This window comes from Saccostrea cucullata, unplaced genomic scaffold (genome assembly GCF_032062105.1).
Source record: "Saccostrea cucullata isolate Sc308-1 unplaced genomic scaffold, CSIRO_AGI_Scuc_v1 ctg1934, whole genome shotgun sequence".
NCBI lineage: Eukaryota > Metazoa > Mollusca > Bivalvia > Ostreida > Ostreidae > Saccostrea > Saccostrea cuccullata.
Window position 1 is genome coordinate 33865 of NW_026939982.1, and position 24303 is coordinate 58167.

Genomic DNA, 24303 nt, shown 5'->3' on the forward strand with positions numbered 1-24303 from the left:
ATAGTGGAAAAATAAAATTATGACTCACTTATGGCCAAGTACTGTACATTTATCACTGCATATGTAAATTAGACATGGCATAAGCATGATAAGAAGGGAATTAAATTATATTTTTTTGACTGACCCGTAAGTGAAAAAGTAAACAAATACGGATTAAAAGTTTGAAAGTTAATCTAATATTCCAAGTGGGGGAGAGAAATGAATATAAAAAAAGACATTGGAGTGGACCGGCAATTTCATCAGAAAAACAATGTAAAAAATAACGTGACTTTGTTTACGCTAGCGTAGCTCACAGGTTATTGTTTTCACTATTTTACTGATAAAACTGCCGACTCCTCAGTCCTGTGACCTGTTACTGAACACTGTTGATCGTGAATCACATGGTAATGATAGTTGTTCTACTTACATGGAGTTTAGTTTGAGCTCTGCTGTTTGTAGCATAATGGACTTGATTCAAACAAAGACAAAAACTTCTCTACTTTTCAAAGAATGTTTTTGAAATTGATTGAAAGAGACCAAATCAAATCATGACTTGTGATACTTCTAATTCCTCATTTTGGCACCATTGTCACCCACATCTTTTTCTTTCCCTATGTATAAGTCGTACTCTAAGAAACATATGGGTGACTCTGACAAATAGCGTAAAATTCAAAGACTAAACTGTTATATTTATCCGGAATTTGTTTTTCAGCTACACTGACAAAAGTTAAGTATATTATACTTATAGATGTTTATGCCCACTGGCCCTGATTTGGGAATAAATCCCATTGTATTCCATTCTAAATAATCTGTAAATGCAGTAGCTTCTCAATCCTAAACCAGAAAAATGCTTTCTTTAAAGTGATTAAAAGAACCAGTTCGTCTTCTTTCATGCAATATAACACTTTTATAGCTTTTTCAAAGGAATTAATAAATTTAAATCATAAAAAAAGAGATGAAAGAAGACGAACTGGTAGCGTTTGGAAGGTGTTATGGAATAAAAAATACCACACCAAGCAAATTTACATGAAATAAAATGAAAGAAAAGACCTATAGCCCTCAAGGTTTCACTGGTCAGCATGATCAAGGACTCTAATAAATTCATTCAATACGCATACAGGTACGGACTGACTATATAAAATCTAATATTTATTTTTGAATATTAATTATGTCTATAAGGCAGCTATATATTTCAATAATTTATTTAAATTTTTAGAACTTATAGCTTTGAGTAGAAAACAGTCTCTCGATCATTTCCTTAAATGTTTCAAAAAATATATATATAAACAAATACTTTGATAAAGTTAGAATTACTAAATACAAGAAATTTATAATTTATCATTTTAGATTAAGAAAGACCATACTTTTACAAGAAAAATAAAACCATACTTGCCAAATTTCATTGAAATATGAAAAAGTTATGGCCAGTTAAGAGAACACACCTGTACGATTGACTGAATATGTCACATGATGATGGATTCTCCCCATGTAAATTTCAGTTCTTTTACAACTTATCATGTAAGATTTAGAAAGTATATGCCATTGCAAGAAAAATAAAACCAATACTTGCCAAATTTCATTGAAATATGAAAAAGTTATGGCCAGTTAAGAGAACACACTAGTACGACTGACTGTGTATTACATGATGATGGATTCTCCCTATATAAATTTATGTTCTCTTTTAGTTTTACAATTTAATCACTTAGGATTAAGAAAGACCATACTTTTACAAGAAAAATAAAACCATACTTGCCGAATTTCATTGAAATATGAAAAAGTTATGGCATGACTGCCTAATAACTGCCTATTCTCCCTATATAAATTTTATGTTCTCTTTTAGTTTTTAAGAGAACACACTAGTATGAAAAAGACTGACTGTGTATTACATGATGATGGATTCTCCCTATATAAATTTATGTCCTCTTTCAGTTTTACAATTTATCATTTTAGATTAAGAAAGACCATACTTTTACAAGAAAAATAAATCCATACTTGCCAAATTTCATTGAAAAATAAGAAAGTTATGGCCAGTTAAGAGAACACACTAGTACGACTGACTGAATATGACATGATGATGGATTCTCCCCATGTAAATTTCAGTTCTTTTACAACTTATCATGTAAGATTTAGAAAGTTTATGCCATTGCAAGAAAAATAAAACCAATACTTGCCAAATTTCATTGAAATATGAAAAAGTTATGGCCAGTTAAGAGAACACACTAGTACGACTGACTGTGTATTACATGATGATGGATTCTCCCTATATAAATTTATGTTCTCTTTTAGTTTTACAATTTAATCACTTAGGATTAAGAAAGACCATACATTTACAAGAAAAATAAAACCATACTTGCCAAATTTCATTGAAATATGAAAAAGTTATGGCCAGTTAAGAGAACACACTAGTACGACTGACTGTGTATTACATGATGATGGATTCTCCCTATATAAATTTATGTTCTCTTTTAGTTTTACAATTTAATCACTTAGGATTAAGAAAGACCATACTTTTACAAGAAAAATAAAACCATACTTGCCAAATTTCATTGAAATATGAAAAAGTTATGGCCAGTTAAGAGAACACACTAGTACGACTGACTGTGTATTACATGATCATGATGGATTCTCCCTATATAAATTTATGTTCTCTTTTAGTTTTACAATTTAATCACTTAGGATTAAGAAAGACCATACATTTACAAGAAAAATAAAACCATACTTGCCAAATTTCATTGAAATATGAAAAAGTTATGGCCAGTTAAGAGAACACACTAGTACGATTGACTATATGTATAACATGATGATGGATTCTTCCTATGTAAATTTATGTCCTCTTTCAGTTTTACAATTTATCATTTTAGATTAAGAAAGACCATACTTTTACAAGAAAAATAAATCCATACTTGCCAAATTTCATTGAAAAATAAGAAAGTTATGGCCAGTTAAGAGAACACACTAGTACGAATGACTGAGTATAACATGATGATGGATTCTCCCTATGTAAATTTAAGTCCTCTTACAATTTATAATTTTAAGTCTCAACTCTGTTTTAAGTTGTTATAATCTGCACCAGTAAGAACATTTTAATAGAAAAGGTCATATGTTATATGTAGGCATTCACAAATTAATTTGGTAAAATTAAAAAGAAATGTTGGAAAAGTATTCCATGAAGATACAGTACATTTTAATCTGTTTAATAAGAAATATATGAAGAAGTTGAGTAATACATGTATGAATTCTTATTTATGAAAATAAGTTGCAAATGATTTTGAATGAGCAAACCATTGTATTGTTTATTACCAAGAACCATACAGTTCATAGGTTTAACGTATATACATAAATCAGTTGTACAGTATATGTATAACATTTCAATGTCATTCGAACATTATGAAGCCTTACATCAGAGACATAAATAACAGTTATTATGTCTCTGCTTACATCCAAGTATTTGGAAATTTATCAATATGTCAATGACCGTTTTCCATGGCAATAACACAATAATTATCAATTAGTAAAATTACAAAAAAAAGTTAATTTTTCATTTTTTTTTTTTTTTTTTTTTTTTTTTTTTTTTTTATTTTCATCAATGAACACTTTGAAATGTGCTTTTTACTAGGAAAACTTAAAAAAAAAAAATTAGAGTAGCTAGTTACTCTGAAACCAGCTATGTATACACAAAGGGATATAGTAAACAGGAAATGGTTCGTGTAATGATCAGTCTGTGTGGAAATGAATTCTTGAATATATGTATATACCGGGTATATCATCATATAGACTGAAACTCTGAAAGGTGTGAGAACATTCCTTCGGGCAAAATTCTCCAATATATTTTCAAAGGTGTGAAATAGGGATAATTCACTGATTTCAATTTAATTGATCTTTTACAAATTTATACAGATTTTCAGAATTAATAAATTGAAAATCAATCTGCAATTCATCCCTTTTATGACAACACTAATCAAAGGGTTTTAATTAAGACTGTTTTTCATGATTCAATACTCCAATTAAAATCATCATAATTTAATAATTAGGTACTCAGTGGTCATTAAATAATACATGGCTTCCTCTCTCTCTCTCTCTCTCTCTCTCTCTCTCTCTCTCTCTCTCTCTCTCTCTCTCTCTCTCTCTCTCTCTCTCTCTCTGTATAAAATTATTCTCTCTCTCTCTCTCTCTCTCTCTCCTCTGTATAAAATTATTGCACTTGCAGTTAGGTTTCCGTTAATTTTTTTTTTTATTTTTTCATTTTTTTATTATTTTTTTCCCCCCAGAAAATTTCAATTTTAGTTGTTGACAGGATAAGTGGAATAAAAAAAAACCATGAGAGAGAGAGAGAGAGGGAGAGAGGGGTATAAAACAATTTAACAAAAAATTCTGTTAGTTGTATATCAACACTTGAGGGGAAGTTTGGAATAGGTTAAGCATGTTAAGTATAAAGCATTCTGAAATAATCAGGCCTTTGATTTTTTTTTATTTTTTTTGGTAAAGGACCAAGTGGGGGGGGGGGGGGGGGGGGTGTTACCAAATAACGATGAAATGTATAAGGAATATTGTTTAAGGTTTCCGTTAATACTCTATAATTGGTGTTGTTGTACATGGTTAAGGTTGTGCAGTTCTTTAGATTTAAATATATATGTAGTAAAAATCACTTAAATACGTGTAAGATGGCTGCATCCCTCTACTTAATTAACAAAATTACAGTTTTTCAGCAAATCGCGACTGTTTTGTTTTGTCTTGTTAACTTGCAATATATAGTAAGGCACGTGTTTATGTCATGCAGTTGTGTGAAATTAATTGTAAATGTGAACATATGCTTTATATCTTATACATGTACCAATTTTTATTTCGACTTTAGACAGAAGTGTAACATGAAAATAACGATAATTGCCTTTCAAACTTTAAAGTTTCTTTCATTGTTTATATACCAAGTGTTCTCCGGAGACAGCTTTTGATACTTATGAAGAATTTAAATCAAGATTCTAGAAATTGTCGTTTTTCTTTATTAAACTTTCAAAATAAAATGTTACTGTCAAAACTATTGTTAAATGAAAAATACACTAGCTTTTATTGTTTAGATGGGAAAATAATTTCAGGTTAATGAAATGACCATATGTATTTTAAATCTTTATCTTCGATCTTAGAAAGGGACGTAACTCTGTAAAGCGGATCGTATAATACTTATATTGTCCTCAGTAGTAAGAAGACTAGATTAGTAGATAGGATATGAGACATTTTGAAAGGAAGAATTAAAACTATTATTTTATTAATCATTAATTTATTGATTAATACAGCCTTTAATTTTTTCGTAAACGTTACAAAAGATATTGACCATGATGACATCGAAACGCTAAATAGGTTTGGACGGAACCATTCATATTTTTGCGCAGGGGTGTCTTAAAATAAACGGAACGTGAATTTGTTTCTTATTTTTAATCCGAGTTGGATTCAACAGAAATTTCCTCAACCTTGTTGGTTTTATCTATTTTCATAATCTTACATTATGTTTGAATAATAATAATACAGCAACTAGAGTCTGGAGTTAAACCTACCCACCCCCTTTTGCTAACTTCCGAGAAACCAATATCTACACACCCCAGATCTACATAATCCAGTTGCGTTTTACTTCTGAACAAACTAACATTTTTAATGCTGAACAAACTGACACTTTTAATAAATAACTTTACATGTCCAGAGTTTGAAAACCCGATAGAAAAAAAGATGTGAAATATGATTAAATTCCATCAAAATCAGATCCTAACAAGAACAATATTAAAAACTTTGAATAAAAAAAAAGCGTACAATCTTTTGTATTACTCCTAGGTTGAGATAGAAATGTTGAACCATTATTTTAAAACCAGAAATTATAACATTCTTGAAAGTACATGTAGACTGCTCTCAGATGGGACTAGACGACTATTATGCAATATAAACAGGAAATGACAGGTGTCACTACTTAGGTGTGGAACCGAATCCTTGTATATATACACGTGTGATGTACGTCTGGGTTACAATGTACCCCTCGGAATACAGCCCTGAGGGTGAATCTTACAATATATTTTCTATATAGTGTGTACAGAGTGGTTCGACCATGCTCTACGCGCTGAAGTTATTAAAAAATGATTGCATACATGTGACCCCCCCCCCCCCCTCCCCCATACCTAGTACCATAAATACGCGATTTCCATGCATTTGTAATATGGGATAAAATATTATTGATATAGAATAAAATTTATAAAATATAGATTAATGGGGGTGGGGTGGGTCGTAAGAATTTAACTTTTGTTTAATGATTTAGACTTTGATATTCCTATCATGCATTTACAATCAAACAAGTCCGAAGATTGACCGGAGAGTCCATTATCCTCGTATAAAAAATACAATTAATTTTTTTTTTACAACAGACCGAGAAGAGTAAGGGGTATACTATTTTTGAGACATAAACGGGTGTGAACAAAAAATCTCGATTGCATATCATGTGCTTGATAAAGGGGCCGAGCAAGGGATTAATATTTATATGTAATATGCTTGTAACGCTGGATTAATCATGTGTTGATAAATAAATAGGCCTAATATTTATATGTAAATAAATGATAAATAAATAAATAAAAATAAATAAATAAATAAATAAATAAATAAATAAATAAATAAATAAATGAATGAATGAATGAATGAATGAATGAAATGAATGAATGAATATGAATGAATGAATGAATATAAAGATCTACTTCAGGTGGGTCATCATGTATTCGGCACTTTAGTAAACGCTTCGCTTAATTAATAATCGGGATATATTACAACAAATATAAGATGTTTTAAATAGTTTAAGTTGAATTACAAAGATCTAACGGAAATAATTGTAAATATAATTACCGAAATTAATTAAGTGTAAATCGCTAAAATGAGTAAACCGGGCCCGCTACCCATTTTAGTCACCTTGAAAAGGACAATCGGCGATAATGATGGATAAACATAACATTTTAATTCAAAACTGTCAGCGAAGGCAAATCTTATAGTAATAAACTATGTCCGTAAATTTCATGAAGAAATAATGTGTATTCATCTCATTTTGTCAAAACCCCGGTTTTCAGTTTCGAAATTCCCGGCCGGCCCGGCCCGGGTTTCGCTACCCATTTTAGTCACACTACAGAAGAGCGGAAAGGAAGAAGACCACCTGTCTGGATGTACAGGCCTAATGATGGAATTAAGAACTTTATTTTAACAAGGATTAATTCACGCAAGTATTTAAATCAGTCTGATTGATTTGGCGTGTGTGAATTATTCCATTAACATCACAAAATGTCCAATTGGAATTCTGCTGTCAGTCAGTGTCTGAAGGAATTAGTTTTGTTTACATGTCAGTGATGTAAGTATTAGCATGCTATGAATTTGGGGGTTATTTCTTGCAAAACGGAATCAAGCTCTATATGATAGATATTAGAGGAATATACATGGTCAAAAATTAATATAACTTTTATTAGTTTTCTTAGTCTTACTCAACAGTCAATATTTAGGGAGGAGGAATATCTGTCAGGGTGTCCCATGTATCAGTAGGGTATGTCACATTGTGCCTGAAGGTGAAAATGTTCTAAGGGCAACATTTAGTCTAGGGTACTGTTTTGTTATACCCTTCACTGCTCACTTACGATTTCAATCAATACACGCTATATTATCAATTATTTTATATGTTCTTCAGTAAATATATAACATCAAGCCAAGAAAGAACAAAATCAATTATATATCTGTTGTATCACAAAAATTATTTATGGATTCTATAACAGTCGATATTGAAGGTCTGTGCGAGATGAGTGAGTTCAATAATTAATCCCTGCATGTACTTTTATGAAATTGGATGTAACAGTTCCTTTTTATAAGTAATAAATATGTAGAATGATATTTATAAGGGTATAACAATAGGGTATGTCACATTGTGCCTGTCTAAGGTTAATCAAGTTCAAGTTCAGTTTATTTATGGATTCTATAACATAAGGTCTGTGCGAATGAGTTCAATAATTAATCCCTGCATGTACTTTTATGGGGTACTCACAAGGGTGGATCTTAACAACTGCAGTGATATAGATGTGAAATTTCTATTTTCCTTTTAAAAAACTGTGAACCAAAAATTATCACTTTGAAAACAAAGTACCAATCATACGATATGTATGGAAATACCTTATTGAAGATTTACTGTAGCTCCAAAGTTTTTTTTTCTAATTAGGTCAAACATGAATAAAGGTCAAGGGGTCAGAAATCATAGCATGCTCAGAAATATCTTGCAACAGACATATGAAAAATCTATCTCTTCTAAATCAAAGTCATAAGGAAGAATTAATATTTATGAAAAGTATGTCATACTTCAAGGTCAAGATATAATGGTAAAAAATCATGATAGTGTAATCTGTATTAAGAAAGGAATAATTCGCACAGGTAATACATGTATAATTTGAACATGTTGAAAGCCCTATCTCATCTCATTCAAAAGATATGACCAAAGTTTAAGTTTTTGTGACATTGATAAGCTGACCATTTAACAGATGACAGATGAATAAGATTTAATGTCCTCTCTTATTCGCTAAGGTGGGGGACAAAAATCAAAAGAACTCATCAAAAGGGATTGACTGACCTTGACCTGATAATGCATATAGATGCTTTCTGTAAAAATAAACGTCTTCTTACAATAATTTAGTTTATAGTTAGAAAGTTTAAGTATCATAAGAAAAAGAAATATCATGTTTGACATACATGTAGATCTATTTCAATGAAAAAAAGTGATATTGTCAGAATGAGATCAATATTGCCTGACTGCACCTTGCAGGATGAAAATTTAGTTTTAATAATTTCAGAACTTCTTTTTTTCTAATTAGAAACCAAAGAATTTTCGATGAATTCCAATTATATATTACTAATAATTATAATGTACATGATCTATGTAAAGCCTAAATTGATTCGTTATCCAATGTAGATTTAACAGTCGAGCTGGTTGATGACAGGTATAAACTTTAAAAAATTACTAGTAGTAAATAAGGTACCGTAAAGGCGTAGTACATGTATACAATGTATATGTTGTCTTATTTAATCATATTCATTGTACCTGCTTTTTTGGCTGATATTAAGTGGTTATTTCAGCTTTTTTTTTATTCAGACAGAGTAGCATAGAGATGCAATTAATTTCATTTTTCATAATATTCATTCATTCATAAAAATAATAAAGATACCTAACCTAATGATAAAAAAAGAAGAATAAATCAGATTGGTGATCAATATCTAAAGACATGATGGCGGATCTAAGGGAATACTGTAGGTTGTAATATTTTCGTTCGTTTATTGCTTTTCTCATTTACCTAAGACAAAGCGACATGAGATATTTGTCTCATCTTTTTTAATTATGATTATGGCTAATTGATTTCAAACATTTAGCTTATAAGTCATGTATTATAGTCTAAATTTATGAGCGGTGGATCCAAGGGGAGTTGATATTTAAATACTTGTGGTGGATCAAAGGATACTAATGATTTTTGCAAATTTATTTCAACGTTTAGTTAATATTTCTGTGTGTGATCATGATCTTAACTAAGAAGTGGTGGATCCAAGGCAAGTGGATATTAATTGTTTTGATAGCCATAAGAGTTGTGGTGGATGTAAAGGGAGTAGATAGATATTTGTAATAGGTCAAAGGATAATAATGATTATGGATAATTGATTTCAAACATATAGCTTATATGTCATGTGTGATCAAGATCTAAACTTATAAGTGGTGGATCCAAGGGGAGTGGATATTTATCTTTTTTAATTATTTGTGTTTGATCAAAGGTTATTAATGAATTGTGATCATGTCTAATTTATTTCAAACATTTAGCTCGTGATCTTAATTTTAAATTTGTTGATCCAAGGCAAGTGGATATTATTTTTAAATATTTGTGATGGGTAAAAGGACATTACTGATTCCGGCTAATTGATTTCAAACATTAAACTTATATGTCATGTGTGATCAAGATCAAAACTCATAAGTGGTGGATCCAAGGGGGGTGGATATTTATCTTTTTTAAATATTTGTGAATGATCAAAGGATATTAATGATTTTTGATTATGGCTAATTTATTTCAAACATTTAGCTTTTATGTCAGGTGTGAACATGATCTTAATTTAAAAGTGGTGGATCTAAGGGGAGCGGATATTATTTTTAAATATTTGTGGTGGGTAAAAGGATAATGATGATTATCACGTTATGGCTAATTTATTTCAAACTTTAATCTTACATGTCATGTGTGATCAAGAACTTAACTTATTACTGGTGGATCCATGGGGAGTGGATATTCATTTTTTAAAGAAATATTTGTGGTGTATCAAGGATATTAATGACTATGCCATAGTCATTAATATCCTTGATATGGCTGATTGATTTTAAGCATTAAGATTATATGTCATGTGTGGTCATGATCTAAACTGATAAGTGGTGGATCCAAGAGGCATAAATATTTTATTTTTAAATATTTGGGTGAATCAAAAGATTTTAATAGTTGTACTTTGTGATATATAACTGAATTGAGTTCCATTAATTAAATATGTAGATATATTGCACATGAATTAAATAAATCCAATCTTATTAGTGGTGAATGCAAGGGGAATGGAGATTTAAAAAAAATCCACAAACTAGACATCATATAAACCTAACATATATAAATATACATTAGTTAAGGAAAGAGACCCTCTTTGGACACTGTGAATTGGTTGCTATTGTGTTGGTATTAAATTTTCTTGTTTCATTTTTTTAAATATTCAGATTAATGGTCATCGATCAAATAATCTGTGAAGAGTTTTATGATGAATGTTTCATTTTGGGAGGCAACTGCCTTAGAAACCTGTTTTCATATAAATCTTCTTTTACATAAGCAAAAATTTGAAGAATGAATACTTGAAAATTTGAAAAATAATAGATATTTGTTATAACTATCCACTTTTATAAAATGAGAAACAGAGAAGATACTAATGATCCATTAGTCTAAGAAAAAAACCCAAGTTTTTAGGAATTATCTTACAGTAAATATATCAATACATGGGATTTAAAACCCCATGATAAAGAAACGTGGGAGAAAAAACCCCATATGACAATATAAGCAACATATGGGTTTAAAAAACCTACATTGATTTTCGTGGGGTTATTTCCCCCATGGGGTGAAAAATAAACCCCATGGGGTTTTTGTGGGGTTTTTTGTGGGGTATTTTTAAGTTCATGTTTCCCCATGGGATTTTTGTTTTTGAACTCAAATATCTCAAAAACTAGCAGAAAATGTTGAATTTTTTTTTTCATAAATCAATTTGATTATAAAAACCCCACCATTTAAAAAAAACCCTAAGATGATAGCTTTAAAGGAAAAGGGTGCGCAAGTTCGGAAAAATGTCCATTCCGAAGTTGTCCGTCCCATATATATATATATATATATATATATATATATATATATATATATATATATAAAGCACATTTTACAACAACTCTCAAACTAGCATAACTGCCCTAAGTGAGGAAATATTAATATAGAAAGCACAAAGAAATTCACTTTTTACATGGATACCCACTTCCGCCCCAGCCCGGGGTTGAACTCTCGACCTTCGGAACCTGTCTCCTAGCAGTGCAGGAACAGTGCGCTAGACCGCTCGGCTATCTAGGCAAGTCAAAAAAACTTGCTTTCGATGCCGATGGAATTCTGCGGCGCTGCCCTACACTACACGGTCATTGAGAATAGAAGTGAGATACAGTTATTTGGTCATTAGTTTTAACAGAGGATTGTTACCAATACATGTTGTAATGAAATTAATTATTATTTATAAAGCACATTTTGCAACAACTCTTAAACTAACATAACTGCCCTAAGTGAAGAAATATTAATATAGAAAGCACAAAGAAATTCACTTTTTACATGGATACCCACTTCCGCCCCAGCCTGGGGTTGAACTCTCGACCTTCAGAACCTGTCTCCTAGCAGTGCAGGAACAGCGCGCTAGACCGCTCGGCTATCTAGGCAAGTCAAAAAAACTTGCTTTCGATGCCAATGGAATTCTCGCGGCGCTGCCCTACACTACAGGTTCCGAAGGTCGAGAGTTCAACCCCGGGCTGGGGCGGAAGTGGGTATCCATGTAAAGAGTGAATTTCTTTGTGCTTTCTATATATATATATATATATATATATATATATATATATATATATATATATATATATATAAAGCACTAAAAATGACCAACGACACGAACAATAAAAATTGTCAAAATTACGGGACGCCCTGTCCCTTCCTCAGGACAAAGAAAAAAGTTAAAAAGACATAAGAACAAAGGAAAAAGAGAAACAAAAACAACTAGCACTACTACTAAACTACTCAACACTAGATATTTACATACTTAATTACATGCTGAATTGGAAATTTTTAAGAACACTAATAAAGAAAGAAATCCGGACCACTATGAAATGCGTCCGGTCTATCGGGTATACTCGGGTGAAGTGCGATTTACATAATTGAACGAATTAATTATGCTAATTAATTACGACAATCAGCAAATCGTACATTGTTTCATTCTCTCAAAATGGCGTAACTTTACTTAATAAAGAATAATGAAAGAAAAATCATATAGTAGGGATATTTAAACATATGAATTATGATCAATTATAAATTTTGAAATATTTAAGGACTTATTATTGGGGGAAAATAATTAACAAAGGCGTTAGCAATACATAGTTATGTGGGTTGTTCGAGAGTTGGTTACGCAAATTAACTGTAGAGTTTACACTAAATTGAGAGAATAATCTTGTTTAGTATGATCAGGAGTTGGGTCTAGTTTACGTTCATTCTGGTGAAGTCATTCAATTTGTTAATACCATTAGGGCGGAATGACTTCAATCTGTGCATCCAGAACTTTTCTTTGCTTTTCCTCTGAGCATCTGTCCATCTTGGGTTATGGTCAATCACCACTACTGTCATGTCCTCCCATTTGTGACCCTCAAGGTTGAAATGTTCCCCAACGGGTTCATTGAGTTTTTTGGTCCTAATGGTCGAACGGTGGTTATTGACTCTCCTGCGGAGATCTCCTGTTTCACCAATATACTGTTTGGAGCAAACTTTGCAACTGATGAGATAAATGCAGTTGTCAGTATGACAGGACAAATTCCCTAGTATTTTGTAGCTACGGCCTGTAACAGGGCTGTTGAAACTGTCTGTGTCAGTGCTGTGCTTACAAAGAAGACAACTCCTGTCAGAGCAAGTTTTAAAGCCCCCGTTAGGTAATGGGTTGTCCAGTCTGGTTCTTACTACCATGTCCTTTAGGTTCCTTGGGCGTCTGTATGCAGCCAATGGGGGTTCCTTAAAGACCTCTGCCATCCGTTTGTTTGAATGGAGAATTGGTAGGTTCTTTTGAAGGATACCGCTAAGGTTCTTAAGGACGGGATGGTATGTGGTTACCAGAGGGACCCTGTCGCTATTGTCTTTTTCCTTGTAGCGTAATAGGTTTTGCCTGTCATGTTCCGCCATCTCATCAATAGCTGTTTGTACGGTGCGGGCATTGTAGCCTCCTTTACACAAGTGTGACTTAAGAAGACCACTTTGCTCCTGATATAAGACAGGGGACAAACAGATGCGTCGAATTCTGGTGGCTAGACCCTTAGGCACTCCCTTGAAAGTGTGTGGGGGATGACAGCTAGTGGGCATAAGATATAGGTGGGAGTCTGTGGGTTTGGTGTGGAGACTGAATTCGATTTCACCATCAATCAGGGTAGATGTAGTATCTAGGAATACGTTTTCGAATTAGATATATCTACTGTAAATTTGATCGACTGATGAAAGGTGTTGGCAAACGTAATGAATGCCTCGAGGCTCTCGCGACATTCCACCCACTTCATCTCTATATCGTCAATGAAACGCAACCAGCTATGGGGCCTAAATGGTGCTTGAAGTAACAAGTTGCGTTCCAGTCTGCCCATGAAGACATTGGCATAAGACGGTGCCATTTTCGTACCCATAGCAGTGCCATTAACCTGCAGGTAATGTTCTCCATTAAACATGAAGTTGTTGAACTTGAGAACATGTTCAAGGAGCTTAGCAAGGGACTCGGTAGAAGGAATTTGTATGGATCTACTATCCCAGACTTCTCTACAGGCTTCGATACCCTCATTGTGCGGAATATTGGTGTACAAAGATGTGACGTCCATAGTCACGAGGAGGGTATGATCTGGGAGGCCAGTAGAGGGCGTCTTGTTAATGTAGTCCGTGGTGTCCTTGAGATAGGATGGCAAATTCTCTACGTGTGGACGGAGACGTAAATCAATGAATTCAGAAATTTTCTCCGTGGGGTGTCCAATTGCACTGACTATGGGGCGACCTGGCATGCCTTCTTTGTGTATTTTAGGAAGCAGATAGAATTGTCCTGGTCTACAGTCAATAGGATTTAAGGTCTCATAGACGTTGAAACCAATCTCATTTTTCTCAAACATATCGTCAAGAGTTTTGGTAATGGCGGTGGAGAATTCTTTAGTAGGGTCAGAGTCCAGTTTCTTATAGAAACGTTCGTCTGAGAGTTGTCTTTGGGCCTCCGCCATGTAAGTCTCTTTATCCATTACTACAACTGTAGAACCTTTGTCTGCTTTCTTGATTACAATGTCATCCCGATTTTTTAATGATTGTAAGGCAGATCTCTCTTCCTTACTCAAATTGTCGGGAGTCTTGTCTGGCATTGAAAGGAGCTTCTCTATGTCTGACTCAACGGCGTCAATATACGACTCTAGCGCGCCGCACTTGCCCGGTGCAGGTTCCCAGTCACTCTTGGGCTTATAGACTTTGTGTTCCTCTAGATCGTGTAAATCTGGCTTGGAAGAGTCGTATGAATTTACTTCGGAGTCTTTTCTAGAGAAGTGCTCCTTCAAACGAAGTCTCCGGAAGAATGCTCGGGTGTCCTCTCTGACTTGTTTTTCGTCGACCTCATGTGGCGTGGGGCAGAAATTTAGCCCCTTGGAAAGAAGTGAGGTCTCCGATTCGGAGAGAGGAGCACTAGATGTATTGAGCACTGGGCAGACGTCAGGAGTTTGTATGGGTCCGTCCCTCGCGATTGTCTTAATGCGTTTGAAGCGTCTCGAGCGGGGTTTGCGTGTTTTGTTAACTCTGACCTCTGACCAGTTGTTCCTAGACTGTGGAACACTGTCGCGGAGAAATTTCTTTTTTTGAGTCTTGTTGACTTTATTTGTTAGGGCCATATTATAGATGTCTATAATATTATGGGCTTCATCAAGATCGGCCTGGGACATGATATCGTTGAGGGATGATTCTAAGGACTTAAACTCACTCTTCAATTGTCCTAACTTGTGGATACCTGGTATCCCAAGAAAGACAGAGTGACATCAATTGTTTAGAACATCTCCTTGTAATAACGCCCCAGCGTTCCTGAAAGCGTTTGGAGATTGGCCCTATGTTAGGTGTAACATTTATCTGAAAGCCTTTTAGTATAATGTCACACTCTAAGTAGGTCTGTAAATTGGAGACCCGGTGTTCAGTTTTTATTGATTTTTGGTGTTCTTTCTTTAGAAGTTTAAATGTTGGGTTATCTTTGATAGACATATTTGAAAAGAAAATACAATTGCCAAAGTGATAAGACTACTTTTAAGTTTTTAGTCGTATGAAGTCGAAAGATTCAACGAACGATTGTTCTGTATTCTAACGGATTTCGTAGATAACTCGTGCACGAATTCAAAAATATTAAAAACAAACTATACGTGAGTAAAAATCGAAAGGGAAAAGCGGAAAAAACTTATTTGCAAAGGTTGGAAACAAAATAAATAGTAAAAAAAGTCAAATGATGAAAGAAAACCAAAAATAAATGATAAGAACAGAAAATATAAATAAAGAAATGATGAATATACGGATGGATCTGTGAAGATACAGTTGGCGAAAAAGGATATAAAAAGCACTCAAAAAAACCAACAACACTGTATATCCTAAATGTCGGATCTACCAAGTAGATACAAGGTCACGGGTGGAAATTTATATAAAGCAGTAAAAATGACCAACGACACGAACAATAAAAATTGTCAAATTTTCGGGACGCCCTGTCCCTTCCTCAGGACAAAGAAAAAAGTTAAAAAGTCATAAGAACAAAGGAAAAAGAGAAACAAAAACAACTAGCACTACTACTAAACTACTAAACACTAGATATTTACATACTTAATTACATGCTGAATTGGAAATTTTTAAGAACACTAAGAAAGAATAGAAATCCGGACCACTATGAAATGCGTCCGGTCTATCGGGTATACTTGGGTGAAGTGCGATTTACATAATTGAACGAATTAATTATGCTAATTAATTACGACAATCAGCAAATCGTACATTGTTTCATTCTCTCAAAATGGCGTAACTTTACTTAATAAAGAATAATGAAAGAAAAATCATATAGTAGGGATATTTAAACATATGAATTATGATCAATTATAAATTTTGAAATATTTAAGGACTTATTATTGGGGGAAAATAATTAACAAAGGCGTTAGCAATACATAGTTATGTGGTTTGTTCGAGAGTTGGTTACGCAAATTAACTGTAGAGTTTACACTAAATTGAGAGAATAATCTTGTTTAGTATGATCAGGAGTTGGGTCTAGTTTACGTTCATTCTGGTGAAGTCATTCAATTTGTTAATACCATTAGGGCGGAATGACTTCAATCTGTGCATCCAGAACTTTTCTTTGCTTTTCCTCTGAGCATCTGTCCATCTTGGGTTATGGTCAATCACCACTACTGTCATGTCCTCCCATTTGTGACCCTCAAGGTTGAAATGTTCCCCAACGGGTTCATTGAGTTTTTTGGTCCTAATGGTCGAACGGTGGTTATTGACTCTCCTGCGGAGATCTCCTGTTTCACCAATATACTGTTTGGAGCAAACTTTGCAACTGATGAGATAAATGCAGTTGTCAGTATGACAGGACAAATTCCCTAGTATTTTGTAGCTAAGGCCTGTAACAGGGCTGTTGAAACTGTCTGTGTCAGTGCTGTGCTTACAAAGAAGACATCTCCTGTCAGAGCAAGTTTTAAAGCCCCCGTTAGGTAATGGGTTGTCCAGTCTGGTTCTTACTACCATGTCCTTTAGGTTCCTTGGGCGTCTGTATGCAGCCAATGGGGGTTCCTTAAAGACCTCTGCCATCCGTTTGTTTGAATGGAGAATTGGTAGGTTCTTTTGAAGGATACCGCTAAGGTTCTTAAGGACGGGATGGTATGTGGTTACCAGAGGGACCCTGTCGCTATTGTCTTTTTCCTTGTAGCGTAATAGGTTTTGCCTGTATATATATATATATATGTAGGACTCCAAAGTGCGATGGGACTCCAAAGTCCGATGGTCATGCCAAAGTCCGATGGTCTGCGCCAAACACAGATGGTCTGACACGTGAAAGTCTGATGGTGCAGAGAAACAATTAACGTTTATGACGTCATAGTACCACTGCGCAAAACTTCAATGACGCGCCATGCCAAGGTCTTTAGAATTAAGTATAAATAAATGCGAAAACTAACCCTTAACTCTCAGGCAGATGCAAGACTAACGCTCGAAAAGTGTGTATTAACAATAACCTACATATCTTGAGTAGGGGCAAGACGAACCCTAATCACTCGACTAGTGTGCAAGGACTAACCCTAATTCACTCGGATTGTGCAATGCAAGGACTAACCTTAATCAAGTGGTCTGTGAGGTCTAACCCAATATCTCTGGAAGGTGCAAGCAATAAGCAAAATCAATAATAAAAATTGTATTCGAGGACAAATTCAGAAATGATTGCTTTTGAATGCAGAACAACGGCGTCAAGGATTGAAGTCGGATTATTGTGACGTCATAAACGTCATAAACGTTGATTGTTCATCCGCACCATCGGACTTCGGCGTGTCAGACCATCGCACTTTAGCGTCGCGCGTCTCATAGGAAACGAGCCATCGGACTTTGGAGTGGCCATCGGACTTTGGCGCCCGTAAAGACAATGAGCCATCGGGGTTTGGCGCAGACCATCGGACTTTGGCGTCACCATCGGAGTTTGGAGTCTTACATATATATATATATATATATATATATATATATATATATATATATATATGTATGTATATATATATATATATATATATATATATATATATATATATATATATATAAACTAATTTAAGTGCTTAGAATTGAATGATTGCTATGTAGTATTATATGTTTCCAAAACCATTTGAAATTTTGCCTTTATTTCTTATATATTCTAGAAAGTACGTGTTATAATTGGATCTAAACAAGTTTTAATTATCTCCAACCAGTATCAAAATAATTTATATTTAAGACCTTTAAATTTTTTTCTGTAATTTTTATAAAATCTCGTTTCTCTTTGAATAAAAGAAGTTTCAATTATAGTTTAAAAGAGACTTGCTTATAATTTTGTTTATACTTTGCACCCTTTGCAAGCATAAGAAATGAAATTGAATCAAGCAATATCTATTTAGACTCAGTGAAGTAGCCGGGTCAAAATTAACAACAAACAACCCGGCAATAACCGATCTTAGTGATGAAAACAGACCTATAAAATTGGCAGAAAAATTTGGACAGGTATATGACGATGATTGGACGGATTCACTAGAAGAAATTTTGCATATTGGCTTGGATGAGGTCACATCGATTGCCTTTTTACTCCGTATCACTATGGTATGTATTGAATAACTACCCGATATTGTATTTCTGGCATTTAAGGTATTCAATGTATAACGAAGGTATTCTGAACGACTTTAAATAATTTTAAACTAGTTAAAAACACATTGCTAGATAACGATAAAAGTGATTGAACCAAATTCACAAGACTAATAACATGTAAGGAGACGGTCATTAGGCACATTTAAAGTTTTTAAATAGTTACCTTCCCTTGATGAAAAGAAAAAAACTTTTGATGTCTCACACTGTAGTAAATAATTCATTTCATTTTATAATTTCAGAAAGAGGGAGTTTATGCATATTTTTACCAAGAGATTTGTTTGAAATTCAAATTACTTTTTACAATATTTTATAAAAACATGCACTGCCTGTAGATTTCAATGTAAAATTCAAGGTGATACACATGTATTAATTGGACATTAATCAAAATTTTGTAAATTCCTTGGTGGAGCATTTTTATTTGATAACATCTTCAAAGTGCTTCTATGATTAAAAATATCGGACCATTCATTCATGGTATGATTTTTATATTTTCTTTTTACAGAGTGCATTTCATCTGTGCCAGAAATCTAATTCTTTGTTTATCAATTTACGAGATTGCAAGAATTTATTATGGTGTGATGAAAATACAAAAATGGAGGTAAGCAATTAAATAAAGCAATTGTTGAACAGTTAACTTACATCGCCTGGGCCTCCATTTTATATATACATACATTATATTTGTATGTGATACGAATGAAAAATATACATTTTTTTTTCTTAGTCTCTACAAAAGATCGAATTAGCAGAGGAAGAAAAAATAGCTTTAGAAAATGTCACCCAGCGCCTAAAACATTCTAGAGAGACTGCTTTCATCGCGGCATCAAAGGAGGTATTGGTCAATTGTTTGGTTTTAATGATGAAATAAGATGAAATCATATACAAAATTGTTCAAATTAACAGCTGTTTCTTACGAATTTCAGAAATTCTTAGGTGTTGTGAAAGGGATGTTATTCAACATTTCAAAGAAAAGAAATTGTGGTCAGGCATCCAAGAAAGAATTTGAAATGTTTAAACAACAAGATGAGATGGAAGAAGGAAAAAGCAAAGATGAAGACAACAGCGAAGGTGTAGATAGTAAGGATCAGATTCACAGTGATTCTGAACCCATTTCAGCCATTAGAAAAACAAAGGTGTTATCCAAAGATGTCATTCCCTTAAAAATTCGAAAAATGGATGAACATAGGCTTGTGGAATCGGCAAGAGGTGATTTTTCTATGCCTAGCCATCAGAAGTATGTTAAAGAAGGTTTTTTACTGGACAAAGAAGATGTTGAAAAACTGTTTTCGACACCGATGGATTTTGAATTAATATCAGATCAAATGCTGACAGGGTTTTCTAAGACATTACAATTTGCTGAGCATTGTTTGGAGCTATGTTGGCTGATGCAATCTGTCCAACCACCTGTTCACTTGGACGCAGATATTCCAGAAAACAGACGGCTTAAAACAGATATATTTAAGGAATACACTAAGAAAGGAAATAAAATAGAGTATATAGTTTGGCCAGCAATGTATTTGCACAAAAATGGGCCGTTACTTTCAAAAGGAGTAGCGCAACCAAATTGATTATTTTAACATTACGCGACGGCCTCTCTGATACATGTGAATGTAACGATATACGGTGATTTTTACAGATATTATTGTTACAATCACTGATACAAAAGTTTATTTTTAGAAATATAGGTATTTTTTAAAAATATTATCTGCTTGGGTTTTTTTTGTTACATGTATAAGGTACTGTAAAAACACTCAAGTGCGTTCAAAATTTGATAAGGAGTTTGATAAGTTTAATAATGTAAAGATGTGGCACATTTTCAGAATCATATTGAATAAGTACAGAAATTGCGGACAGGTCAAATAGTGAAATACGCTGAAATATGAGTGCCGCTAAGAACTTTTCTTCTATTTTTAGATATTTTAAAATTTGACATTGCATAATATTTTAAAGTTTACTTCTTTAAGGCATTTATTTTTAGCATAAATATTAAGATCGATTTATTCTACACTGTGAAAAAGAGAGGTTTACAAAGAAGCAGATACCGGTATTTAGTTAGACTGTTTTGATTTAAAATAATTTATGAAACTGATTAAGTATCTTTAGAAACCGTTTTGTATTTATGTTTATTTCTTTTTATGCATTTTTTTTCACAACAAAAATTAACTACATTTAGACAGCAAGAAAATCCTTTTTATCTTTCTCCCTATTCTTTATTTCATTTTCATTGTTACCTACCAGAAGTTAATTTCTCCTGACAGCACAAAGGATTTAATTAAATATCTTTAAAAGACGCTAAAAAAATGTATATTGTTGATCACGGCATAGTATTCTTCTTATGTGTAGCATTCTGGAAAATGTATGATGTTTGATAGAAGAATAATGTTTTAAATTTATCACGTTTCTGTACTAAGGTGTACTTCATCAGTATTAATGTGGGCATTCTTTAGATCTTATGTGAAGAAAATTTTAGTATATACGAGGGTTGTCCCAAAAAGTCGTAGACAGGGAACATATAGTTTATTTTCTCTTTGTCAAATCAAATTTCTTTTCTTGTCATAGCAAAAAGTAACATTTTATGATCACGCATTTCAAGTTTCATGACGATTCTACAATTAATAAGAAAACTATGAAAAAATAAAGAAACCATGTAAGTGTACATCGACGCACGAAAGCAAGCGTAACTTACGTCTCTTATGACGTCATGATTTCTTTTTCTGCTTCTCATACGGATATTAACATCCAAATGAATATTTTTTTATAGTGAAAAAAAACACTCTTGACTAGGGGACTTATTTAAATTCACTACCGTCCGTTTTCTTAAGAAAATTCAAATTTTAGTCAAAATTTAGATGATAGATCACCTTACTTTTTAGGCAGCAGAGAATACACCTTGTTTGACGACGTCTATAGCCCAGAACGTTCCCAAATATATGCGTTTAACAAACATTACTCTACTTAAATGCAATGACTATTTTTTCGATATAGAGGAAAAACTATCTTTGAATTTCGTGCTATTTATATAAAAACAACTTCTCTATTAAAATTTAGTGTGTAATGTCCTTTCTGTACTCTTTTCCCGTCTCTGATGAGTATAAAACATACCACAAACAATTTATTACATTTCAGTGCGCCGGGTACGCGTTCGACAACGTCATTTTCATCAATCTCAATTCCAACAAGACTTTGAAAATCATGCCATTAATCGGGTGTTTCTAATTCAATTTATATGAAATTTTGACATATTATTTAGATTTTGGTTCTGGTTTCAGTGATTTAAATTTTAGTTCAATCTTTTACATATTACCAAAGAAATAAAAGCAAATGTAATAGTTATAAGCGTAAATTATTCCGAATTTTGGTCTTGCGCCGACAGACCATATCGGCCCTCTTATAAATCGTCCCAATACAATTAATATGAAAGATATATTTTTTAAGAATCCACAATTTTAAAGAACATTAAATGTATTATGTCTATGCAAAATATGGTTAGGATTGGTTGCGCGTTAAAAAAGTTATTAACATTATTTACGACGTTTTGGGACAACCCTCGTATATATATATATATATATATATATATATATATATATATATATATATATATATATATATATATATATATAGGAAACAGTATTTAAGGTCGGAAGTCCATGAATAAAACAAATTTTTAACAGAGGAAGCAAAGAAAAGACATACTAACATTATGTGTCAAAATGGAGTAAGCATCCCTTTTCGACTAGGAATGTTTTTTTATTGTTTAACCTCATAAAAATCATATTTATAAGTTTATTTATATTACTTTAACTATAAAAGGTTGATTAATTATCCATGTTTGGTACATGTACTTTAGCATCGACAATTTAACATGTTATTTGTGATTATATCCATGAAATAAAACTATAAAAAAAAATGAACAATTGTGTTTCAAGAAAGCGCATCATGAAGGTGTATCCAACTTGTCTTTTCACATTTCAACTTGAAGTATTTAAAGATAAGTTTAAGATGTTTTTGTTCAAAATGATGAAACGCAAAGAATCATTTTGCAAGGAGGATTAAATTAGGAATGATAAAATATATAAGCACTTATTAATACCTAGAAATTCAGAATAAATGGTGTATTTTCAAAGCTTCAGAAAAATCAATTTACTGTTGAGAGTATGTAAGGTATCACACCGGTAATTGACTAATCAAAATGAACTTAGTCAAATGTAGGTCCATACATATAAAATTGATTTTCTTTTCTTTTAAGACGTTTTTCAATTTTCTTCCAAGCCATGTTTACAACTTTGGTACCTGTGCCTAGTAAATTTTATGTACTTTGTGAATAAATAAAGGTTTTTCACAGGAACTATTTTTTCAGGGCATAGGAGGCTACTTCCTGTGATGCACTCGAGGTGTTTATAAACACAGTGAAAACACGTGGATTTGAGGGTAGCCCTGTTTGCAGATGGAAAAAGTCCGAAAATGCCGTGTGGGTACCCTGTTTTTTGGTGTCATCTAATGTGACAGGTAATGTTTAACACTTCCTGCTAAATATTTTTTCATGTAAACAAATACCTGGTTTTTAACGATTTGTTATTCTATATAGAATTATATAGTGAAAACAATTACTGGTGTGATACCTTTAAGTGTTTTTCTATTATTCGCACAGTTTGAAAGATATAGCAAAGGAACCGTCACGGTACGTAGTACAATTGGTGGTGGTTAGGTGCGATTCCCGTCAGCGACTAACTTAAGGGTCCTCCACACACCAATAGCTTATGCTCTCATATTATTGAGCATTACTTTTAACAACCATATCAACCTTTAAAATCTGTCCAGGGATGAAAATGTAATTTATACTGATTTTTTAAAATAATTGTTTCACAAGTTTCAAGAATTTTTTCCCAAGGCGTTTTCATACCTAGCACAACAAATTTTGTCTCATCCTTTCGTATGTTTTTAAGCTCACAGGATAACCATTAAAACTTAATTTTGTCGATCAAAATATTTTTACAGAAATTTATTTTATTCATAAAAAGTACATAAAAGTCATTTTCTCTGAAATACATCTCGAGAAAAATCAATAAGGACTCCTTTTGTGGAGAAGATACATTAATGAATAAGATTACATAAAAAATTGAATTAAAATTAAATGCACTGGTGTAGAAAAAACATTTTCAAAATCTTTGGTATCAAAGTCCCTTCAGGGACCCATATTAAATGTTAGTATATAGGTCCCTGGTTCCTTTTTGGAGTTATCTGTTGCCCGGGACTCAAAAACGTACGCCATTATCTCCACATAAGTCACCATACTATGTATATATAGTAATTACTGGCCCCTTGAACTGGACAAATATAAAAGAGGAAATCTAGGAGCGCACACTATTTTATCAATATTTATAAACACACAATGAGATGTTAATGTATTATTGAAATGCACAAATATTAGTGTACCGATATTTCAAATATCAAAACAGACTCGGTTGATTAGCTTGAAAGTATAAATAACCTGAACGTTTCTCGTCATACTATGTCCCTGGTCATACCCACCGATACCTGTTGTTTACGAATTATTATGTAACATAATCCAGGACGTCTGTTTTTCTTTTATCAAAAAAAA

At 32.9% G+C, this 24303-nt stretch overlaps 1 protein-coding gene across 1 annotated transcript in view; it reads left to right on the top strand.

Moving 5' to 3' along the window:
- Nucleotides 1-20299, top strand: part of LOC134254402 (uncharacterized) — a 33867-nt gene extending 13568 nt beyond the window's left edge. Inside the window, exons 11-14 of the mRNA XM_062736926.1 lie at nt 18464-18662; nt 19210-19305; nt 19429-19536; nt 19628-20299. Of these exons, the coding sequence (XP_062592910.1) occupies nt 18464-18662; nt 19210-19305; nt 19429-19536; nt 19628-20272 (1048 nt within the window). The 3' untranslated portion in view covers nt 20273-20299. The remainder of the gene's footprint in view (nt 1-18463; nt 18663-19209; nt 19306-19428; nt 19537-19627) is intronic.
- Nucleotides 20300-24303: the final 4004 nt, after the last annotated feature.